The following is a 10,429-nucleotide window of genomic DNA, read 5'->3' as shown; positions in this document are numbered from 1 at the left end:
CTTTCCGTCGGGGCTGTCCCGGGACAGCTTTCCCGGCGGAGCAGCAAGTGGGCGATCCCCAGAAAACCCTCCTTCCTGCCCCCGGGGCGGCCCGCGGGGGCGGTGGTGACTACAAGTCCCGGCTGCCCGGGGGGGAGCCGGCGCGGAGCTGCCGCCCGCCGTCCCTCCCGCCGGGAGCGCAGCGCAGCCCAGCGACCGCCCGCAGCCCCGCCGCGGCCGTCCGGCAACTTTTCTCGCCTCCGGAGCCGGGCAGGGGAGTGCGCCGAGGGCAGCCGGGCGGGCCGGAGGGCTGGAAGAGGGAGCCAGGCGTGCGGGCTGTGGAGCGGGAACCTTGCGAGGCAGCCGGGGACGGGAGCGCGGGGCTGCGGAGGGCAGGTGGGCTCGGACAGGGGAGGCGGGCTGGGCCGGGCCGCCTTGCAAGGGACCTGGGCTGCGGAGAGGAGCCGGGCTGCGGAGGGGAGCCGCGCCGCGCCGCCTCGCACCGAGGGGGGTGGTTCTCGCTCCGAGCAGGGCCGCGGAGCAGAGCGAGCGCCGGCCGGTGGCGGGGCCGGGCGGGGGGCGGTGCGGGGTTCCGCCCCGGGGCCGGGCCGCTCCAGCCCCGCCGGCCCGTGGGGGCGGGCCGGGGGCCGAGCCGCCCCTCTAGCTCCGGGGCGTGGGCGCGGCGGGCCCATGGGCGGCGGTGGGGGCGGCTCTGCGCGGGGTCCGCCTGCCGCGGCTGGTGCCGCTGCCGGCCGCCCGCGGGGCGGCTGAGGCGGGCGGCGGGGCCGGGACCAGGGGGAGGTGGCGGCGGGCGGCTCCCGGCCATGTGGCGGCCGGGGGTGCGCGGGCTCCTGGGCCGGGCGTGCCTGCTGCTGCTGCCGCTCTGCGCCCTGCTGCTGGCGGCGGTGCCCGGCTCCGCGTCCCACCCGCAGCCCTGCCAGATCCTGCGGCGCATCGGGCACACCGTCAGGCTGGGGGCCACCCACCTGCAGCCCCGCGCCGCCGCCTGGCCCGGGGGGGCGGCGGGCGGCAGCCCCGGGACAGGGAGCGCCGCGGGGCCGCGGGGCTGGCAGCCGGGGGGCGGCGGGGAGCGGCAGCCGCCCCCCTCGCCGCGGGACGCGCTGCTGTTGGCCGTGGCGAACCTCAACGGCGTGGCTGGGCTGCTGCCCTACAACCTGTCCCTGGAGGTGGTGATGGCGATCGAGGCGGGGCTGGGCGACCTTCCCCTCTTCACCTTCTCTTCCCCCAGCGCCTCCTGGAGCAACGACCCTGTCTCCTTCCTGCAGAGCCTCTGCCACACCGTGGTGGTGCAGGGGGTCTCCGCCATCCTCGCCTTCCCGCAAAGCCGCGGGGAGGTGCTGGAGCTGGACTTCATCTCGGCGGCGCTGCGCATCCCCGTGGTCAGCATCGTGCCGGGAGAGTTCCCCCGGCGGAGCCCGGTAAGGCGCCCGGGGGCGCGGGCCGCGCTCCCGCCGCCCGGGGCGAGCGGGAAAGGGCCGGGGTCCGGCCGGCTGCCGGCTGGGCACTGCCGTGGGAGCCGGGCGGCGGTCGGGCTCAGGAGGGACGCTGCCCGAGCCCTGCCCGGGGAGAAGTCGGCTCCGGGGCCGCCGGAATCGCTTCTCTGGTTTTCCCTCCTCTTGCATCCTCTCCCCTGTTGGCCCTTGCGCTCAGCCCTGGGCTGGAGGGAGACGAGTATCCTCTCTGTGGAAAGGCAGAGCGCGGTGGCAAAAACGAAATTGTGAGCCCGGAGTTGTATGCCGCGTTAAGTTGCAGAGTTGAGAGGACAAAAGAGGGTCCAGCACATCCCCCGGTGAGAATCTGCTCTTCTGGAGGTCCTTGGCTTGACTTCTGGGGAAGGCCACGCTTCCCTGACCAAAAGAAGGTTGTTAGCTTTTTTCTTTTTTTTTTTTTTTTTTTTGGCCAAAACCAGCGTTTGGGGTGTTTAGCTATTACTGGTCTCAATGCTGTGCACTGTTCGTGTGTAGGCACGGCAGGTTGTTCACCAAATGACACTTCCCGGGGAAGTTGTTCACTGTAAGTTGACCTAGCATCGAGCTATCTAAAGCATTAGGATTGTCGTTACTTGTAGTTCATGCATTGCTGCTAGATCAGATTTTTGCTATATCTAATTGCCTAACTAAAGTCTTGACTGCCTGTGTTTGATTGTGTAGCTAAAATAGTAGAAACCAAAGTTACTGTGTTTGACGCTTAGGCACGAATAGTAGTATCCAAGGAGAGCTAAATTTTATATTGTCCAGAGATGGCAACATAGTGTTACACACTGTGGAAAAGGTGATGGTTCAATATCGTGCAAATGTGTGTTTGATGCCAGTAATCATTTTCAGGCAGAAGAGTTGGAGGAAAATGCTCTGCATGGTCCATGCAAGGCAAGTCCTGAGTAAAATGGCAGAAGCTGCCATTTAAGTAGCCAGGAGAAATATTTTTTTTGTATAAAAAGAGATAGCTCAACTCTGCTTTCAAAATCTAACCAGAAAAAAAGATTGCCAACTGAATTTGCTTTGCAAAAGCAAATGTAAGACCCATCCTGGATCGCTGTTGGGCTTCTGTATTTTTTTGTGTTAGTTTGTAACTGAAAAGGTAGGAAAAGAAAGTCTGTGCTAGGCAGCTCCTATTCTGTAATGGAAGGTGTGACTGCTGTATGCTGCTCTGAACTCTGATAGTTTTCTCTACCTCAGCAAATCCCGCATAATTCAGGTTTCTCTAGATTTATGTAGAAACTCAAGAGTAATCAGTGCCACTGAATCCCACTGTTGATGCACATTTGGTGCCAATAACATACATACATTGTCTCAGTTACATCTACCAGCCTTGCAGCTACACTGGCAGTTGTGCTGGAGCCAACAGCCAAAGAACCCTGAAGACCAGAGCCTGAACCCAGCATGTCCTTGCTCTGTCTGTTAAAATCAGAATTATTTTCTCTTCCATCTTAGTCATGGGTTCATCCAAAGCTGCTGGAGGACACAAGGTGCGTTAAATGCATGCAGCACAGGGTTAGAGTCATTGCTTCTTTCTGCAGACATCAGTTGTAAAATTAAGCAGGAGCTTTGTTTTCATTGGGAGCCAACTGGATGAATTTGTCCAAATCGGGACTTCGTTCTTAAACAGGCAAATTTAAGTGTCACTGTCTTCAGTGACGGTGAAACCAATGCCTGACATTGAACCTGTGCTGAATAGAGCCTGTTGGTTTTTTTTTTTTTTAAGCTGAGCTAAAAAAAAAATCACTCTTCAAGGCTCTGTGGCTTTAAAAAAAACCCTCAGCCTTACTCAAAGGCCAGCAGATAATACATTAGTCTTTCAAGATTGGCTTGCTGGGCCTGACATCTTTCTGAACACTCTTTTATCATACCTTCACATAATAAATACCATTTTAAGGCTAACTCTGGAGGCAATGCTCCAGCAACCTTACCTCACACTCTCCCAGAGTTACAGGATCCAACAGCATCTTGGACCTGGGGGACCCTGGAGATGTTTGGCTCAGTAGCCTCTGTGTTTTCAAAAGTTTTGTGGTTGCTTGAGCACCTTTAGAAGTCTGTTTCTTATTAAATTCTACTCTCCTGAAGTTAAAAAAAAAAAAAGAGCAAAGAGTCTTCCAAGACAGCCACCATCACAAAATGTGGTACAGCATTCATTCTCTCACAAGCAACAGCTTTTGCTGGAGGTTCAGGATTTTTGTGGCAAAGTGCACACGTGGCTTCAAGGGGTGCTACTCGGAGTAAGAAGTGACATTTTTCATTTCATTTGTATGCGTGATTTAATGACTAACATATACTGACAGTAAATTCAGATGCTGTTGTGACCTGAAAAAAGCTGTTTACTTTTCAGAGTTTACTGTCACTCCAGTAAATTTTCACACTCTGGGTAAGCAAAAATAACAATTTATCACTACCATTCAGCAAGCAAAAAACCACTGGATATCTTTACTACTGACACGAATGCAAATTGCACCAAAGCTTTGACAGATCATTACTTTGGAGACAGCAGCTCACAAACACTGATGCCATTTAGGCAAGGCTTGTCACGTTACATATGTTTCGATGAAGAAACACACTTTATTTTTTCATTCCAAGACTGCCAACGTCATTAATAATTTTCCCAGGGATGGAACAGGGAACATGAACCATAAATAAATACAGTGATATCACTTCTGGTAGTATAGTTCTAGAGAGTAGAGCTCCTGAGACTTTGGAAAGAATAGCCTGTAATACCCATTTTATAGGCAAAACTATCAGAAACACGGGGGAGATAATGTTTGCAACAGCATCCTCTGAAATTCAGAACTTAGGGAGTATTTCCAGTAGGTCTCTGATAAATCAGTAGCTCTGATGTCTTTTAACGTGAAAAGGAATCTTCTCAGAGCAACGAAACAGAATAAAGTAAACCTGAATCACCAGTCCCTGCATAGCCAGTCTGTGCTTTATCTGGTTTCCAGAGGATCTGGAATTGCAGCACTGCTGATTACCGCTATGACTTCAGAGACGGTCAAAAGAATAAATAAATCAAGTTAGAGTTTTAGGTTAAACAGCGAATTTATTGGTGAAGTAGCAAGCTCAGCCTCAGAATGGATGCTGTAAAAAGAAACTGACCATTAATACTTAAATTTTTGTTTGTTTCTAAAGGAATTAAGCTTTATTTTGAAAACAGCTTTACAGTTTATATGTATCAAACCACCCTGGCTGGGGAATTATACATCTTCCCATTTTGGAAATAGCTAGGAATACTACTGTGTGTACAGTATCCCCAGAAGTCATACTGACCTGCAAGACACTGGCTATGCAGAGCACCAACAAGGGCAGGCAGAAATTACAGCAAGGGAATGGAGATGTGGAAAAGCTGCTCTCCAACTAAGTGCCCAAAGACAATTTTTTTCCTCCTTAAAGCCAGAATTGCATTTTTGCAGAAAAGTATTTTTGACTGGCAAAAGAAAAAATGAAAAGAAATTTTAAAATCTGATTTTCCAGGAGAGACTGTAAAACACATACTTAGCTGCAGGCTCTGGTAATTCAAACTGTCATTGCTAATCTGACTCAGACCAAATGTTAAAGTTTTTACTAGTTACTGTGTCGAGAAGGAATATGTATTCAGTCTTCGCTGCGACCACCAACCCTCCTCATCTCACACTACATAAATAGTATGGCATATACCTTTTGTGCCCTTCAAGAGGGTTTATGGGAGCTGCCTTAAGGGGAAAAAAGAATGACAATTGAAAGGACATGTAAAGGAACGTTGAGCCGCTTCTCTTTCAGTCAAAGGTCTCTGTGCAGTGAGCTTTTGAAACTTGCACAGTTTAGGCCACAGATCTGCTATAAAGCGAGAGTCCTTTTACATTGCCAGCGAATGTGAAAAAGCTTTGTGTAACTAACAGTTTTGCTCTGTAGCCGTGTATCCTGTAGAGACATTAATTCTTTTAAACACAGATTTTGGAGGCCTAACTGACGCTTTGCTGGCAGTGTTGTGGTCCTAGCATCACGCAAGAGGTCTCCTCATTTTAACAGTCCTCTCTTAGAAAGCAGTTATGCCGTATTTGCTCACTGAGCCAGTCTCCTGCCTCTCACATGCTTTTCCCCAATATCATACGTTGTCCTCAGGTTGTTAGTTTGAAAACAGTTTTACTTCTGTTCCTGTGCTGTGTTGAACACTGTCAGCTATAAGAGCAGCACAGTTTTCATAGCTCACTGTGTTGTCAGCTGAAGCCAATCTTTGTTACCTTTAAGTTGATAAATGATGTGTGTTGAAGGGAAATGAGTCCTTGTTTGTATTCTTGTCCATGGTCAGAAAGCCCTCAAGTTTTGTGAAAGTGGTGTTGGCATAATGTTTGGGAGTTGTATTGGCACCTTCTGTATTTTGATTTTTTTCACCTTGTTTAATGCTCAGGGTCTATTTTCTCTGCATGTTGCACATGGATGATATAAGTCATCTGTGTCCCCTAAACTGCCAGAGTTATAATAAACGCTATTTAAAACACCACAAAAGGCATCCAATCATGTAAAACAGAATATTGCAGCCTACCTACCCATGGGGACTAGTTAAGGATAGTTCCTCTATCAACAAGGTTTGCATGCTCAGAAGCATGGGACAATGAAAAGAAAATGAAAAGCTGTTACCGGAAAGGTCAGCAAGAAAACCCTCTATACACGTAGTTTGACGTTTTAGAAGGCAGGCATTCTTTATTGCAGCGCTGGATGCACGGGGGATCGCTCCACCTAACGTGCATGCCCTGAAACAAAAGTTCATCCTTTATATACACCTTAAAGACATGAATATTCACACATTTTCTGAGAATCTCCTACATTTACGTAATGCTGGCATTGCAAAACTACGCTACGCATGCGCGAGGGTCTCGGGTGGTCGTCGGTGGTCATTTGGAGAGTTAGCCCCCCACTCCTTTTTCCCTGTTATGATCATGGGTCTCTTGAGGATAATTTCTTCTCCCTGGATGTTTGCCCCTTCTGTTCTCCAGCCAAGCGATTCTTTCTTATCATCCTTGTTTGAGCACTCCTGCTAGGATGTTTCTATTCTCAAGGTTAAGATATCTTCTCTGTACTCATTAATTTCTCAATCCTTGCTCTTAACTCTTCTTTGCTTTGATTTCATGAGGCCTCTTGGTTAGCATTGAGGCAAGTATAGCCAAAGAACCATGAGAGTAGGCTGTTAGTCACACATTCATTAGGCTAAAGAAGTCTGTACAAAAGTTAAACTAATCATGTAATCGGTAACCCTCCAGAAAGTACATAAATGTATCAGAACTAGTCTCTTTGTTCCTATTACAGTGTTTAAGGAGGCTTCGGTTCATCATGACTGCAAAAGATCCTTTTTCAGAATGTGGAAAAGTGACGAGAATATTTTTACTTTCAGTTCTGTCCTCTGGATCCTTAATTTTAACATCCCATTGAGACAGAAGGAGCCAGACCTTTGCTGGGGTGAACTTTTCCAAGTAGCACCTTTCACTGCAATCTCCAACCCCTCTCCTTTGGAAGAAAGCCCCTCAGAAACCCATTGAATTTACTATCCTGCCACTGGGGCTTTTGAAATTAAGGGATCGTACAGCTTAAAATATTTTAGCTTGGTATATGGTAAATGTATATGACGCTTCAAGGTATGAGAATGTATTTTATTTTTCCATGTGTGTTGTTGCTTGTGGAGGAGCAAATTTTTGAGGTAAAGAAGTGTTTTCGAGCGTATTAGTTCAGGACTCGTAAGTTCTTTGTAATACTGGAAAGTTATTTAGTATTCCTTACCACGCAAGTCTTGGTGAACTCTTACAGCATGCTTCTGTTTTCAACTCCCCTGAGTTTCTTCAACACTTAGCTTAGCATAAAAGTGTTCTTTTTTATAGGGTTTGTAATTTGTAATGTAAGTCGTGAGGCTTGGTTTTGACAACCACCATTCACAGCGTCATTCAGCATCTATAATTTTGTATATATTCTTCTTTTCCTTTTCCTGGCAATTACTATTTAAAGAAATGTTGGACATGCCACAGTTTGATTGTCTGCTCATTTCCAAGTTAGGGCAATATAAGTACTACATATTGATCTAAGACTTTGAAAACTGGGTAGTGCAACATTATTTGAAATAGATACACCAGAGCAATCTATCTCAAATAGACCAAGGATTTATTAACCAGATTTAGAATGTTCACTGGGTCTATAATTATTTAAAGTATATGACTCTGGGAATCCTAAGATAAAATTATGCCAATGATCAGTTTGTTCTTGAAGTACATCCAGTTCTGCCAAGTTTTATCAAATCACTTAGCTTTATAAATTCTATTGTATGTTCATTTATATCAATTCCATTTGAAAAGGGTGGTGAAGAGTTAAGATTTGGGAAGGGGATGGAGGGAAGGTGATTCTTGTAGTTAAATACTATACCAGTAGGCATTTCCTACAGAAATGAAAAACAAATGTCTGTATTGAATTGATATGAAAACTCAGAATCAAAGATACCTGCTTTGTAGTTTGATTTATTAGTCTCCTGCCTTGCTGTACTCATGATATCATACTAGATTCTGGAGAAAATATCTGAGCTGGCTAGTAACCAGATTTTCTCATTCCTCATCCTGTGCTGCTTCTCCGATGCAGAAAAAGCTGAGTTAACGTTGAATTCAATAGCATACATGATGTTTTCTTCTGTGTTTTTTGCTATTCTGGGTATTCAGAAAACAATGTCTTCCTCATTGCATAGCCTAAAAGAGGTCTTTAGTAATACACTGCACAAACTCATGTTAATAATGAGCAATTAAACTATGACAGGGTTAAATCATTAACTATTACTTTACTGACATGCATTATTAGACAAAACACCAAAGAATACTTAGCTGTATTCACCAAGTAGAAATTAAAATTTGGCCAAAAAAGACAAATTCAAAGACACTTTGCTAGCAGATACTACAAGAATACAAAAGTTATGCTATCAAACAGATTATTAACAAAGAAAACACTCTCTCGAAGTGTAAGTTGGGATGTTCAGTATAACTTTCCCCAAGAATTTGTCCACAAAAGTCAGAGAAAGCACCCAGTCTTTCCACTAAAGCACATGGCAGACCTAGGTAAGCAGAGCTATGGAAATTAGAAAACAGCCAAGGATCTTGTCGTGCTATGTGTTACTCAATTCAATGCTCACAATTAAGTTAAAAGACTACTTAACAAATGTTCTCATCTAGGGTGTATTTAATGAGCTACTTATTGCTTAAACGTGTGAAATACTGAAAACTCAGAACATCAGAACTTTAGGCTAGGTTGGATTTAGTTACAGTTTTAAGTCATCAAAGAAAAATGTTGTATCTCATGTTCTGTTCTTTTCCACTGTGGATTTCCATGTAATTTTTTAATGTGAAAGAGATCCACGCATAGCATGGCTAGAATTTATCTATTTATTATAATTAGCAGAAAACTGGAAAAAGCACAGTTGGTTTTTTTAAATTCCAGATATGTCTTTCAAAGAAGAATCATGCTATAAATCTGTGTGTTTCTGTAGGTCTTACTGAAGAGCTTTTAAAGTGGGGAAGGATCATCTTCTCAATTTGGTTGAATAAGAGCCTCATTGCAATACCCGTAGCTATGCATTGGAGAATTTATTTTGAAGAGCTAAAAGGAGCCAGAGAAAAGGGGGGGGGGACACAAGAAGAAGAAGTAAAAAAACTAGATGCACAAATGTCAGTGAGCCAGGGAGAGAGAAGGAGAAAATAAACTGAATTGAGAAAAAAAGGAAAAGATGCCCTTCTCTGTCTTCTACTTTTTGTGATTGCAGAAGTGTAAAAACGAGGGAATAAAATTTTACATGAAAGCCCTGTAGAAAGAGCTGCGATCACTAAAGCGAAACCGCTTGCCCAAGTCAGGCTTGAATTAGCAGGGCTGTCTGGATCCCTAGCTAAGGACAGTTGCTTCCAGTGTGTAATGCTTTCCCAAAAAATGGTGCAGACCTCCCAGGGAACTGCTAAGCCAACATCTGGGAAGCAGTGAATGGAATAGGGATTAGATCAATGGTAGGTAGCAGGTTTTTGCTGCTCTGGGTGTGCTTCTTGCAAAGAGTGTGAGGTCTCCGTGTGGATGAGTGTAATTAGTGGAAACCCTTTTTTCTCCTTTGTGCTGAGAATTAGAAGGAGAGAGATGTACCTGGGTATCTCAGGACACAGCCCCACCTGATGCTCTGGTACCTGGGGTCAGACATCTTCTCGTCTGCATTTCAGAGTGCCAGGACACAGACCAAGGTCGCTTGGATACACCCAGTGTCATACCAATAGGTGCCCAAAAGGGATTTCCTAAGAAATGGGGGCAAGTTCGGGCACAGTGGCTTCAGGATTGCAGCTTTGGACTTCAGTGACTGTTCCCTGCTTCTGGTCTGGCCCTGAAGGTTTCCGTTTTCCCAAACACCCCATCCATCAGCAAAACTGGTTCTCGCCATCATGGGGAGAGGATGTGCAGATGGTGGAAGTAACAGCAGAACTGGGAGAAAGATTTAAGCTTGAGTAGGCAGCAATGATAGATGATTCATTTATTAAGGGAGCTACACTCAAGCAAAGCCATTTGTGCCAGAGACTCCTTGTCAGTGTGACGAAGAAGTTCACAATCTGGCCCTGAGTGCTTCACAGCTGTCACATCAAGGTACCAGCATTACTCGTGGTAATTAGGGACAACTACATGAAGAAGTGAGAAGGGACTTGACAGCGCGGCGCACCACAAACCACAGTAAACCACAGTAACTGTTGCGTGCTGCCTTCGCAGGGCATTGCAGCCAAGTGCTTATGTGCAGATGGCCTCGGGACTTGGTTTTGGCTGCAGACAGGTTTCAAAACATGTCTCTGTTCAGGCTTGATGTTCACCACCGGGTCCTGAGCTTACTGTATCCTTTCCCCACAGCGTAGTACAGTACAGCCATTCACGAGCGACTTGCATCCCTGCAGCATATATACACCCGGCTGGCGTAAGAGAGA

General features: G+C 46.6%; 1 protein-coding gene across 1 annotated transcript in view; it reads left to right on the top strand.

Moving 5' to 3' along the window:
* Window positions 1-788: 788 nt before the first annotated feature.
* The window catches only part of GRIN3A (glutamate ionotropic receptor NMDA type subunit 3A), a gene marked incomplete at its 3' end in the record, with an annotated part of 75,931 nt that continues 66,290 nt past the window's right edge, over window positions 789-10,429 (top strand). Inside the window, exon 1 of the mRNA XM_082013570.1 lies at window positions 789-1,418. Within this exon, the coding sequence (XP_081869696.1) occupies window positions 804-1,418 (615 nt within the window). The 5' untranslated portion in view covers window positions 789-803. The remainder of the gene's footprint in view (window positions 1,419-10,429) is intronic.

This window comes from Phaethon aethereus (assembly GCF_964289735.1).
Source record: "Phaethon aethereus genome assembly, chromosome: Z".
NCBI lineage: Eukaryota > Metazoa > Chordata > Aves > Phaethontiformes > Phaethontidae > Phaethon > Phaethon aethereus.
Note: the sequence above shows the minus strand (reverse complement) of the source record. Positions and strands in the feature narration are given on the sequence as shown.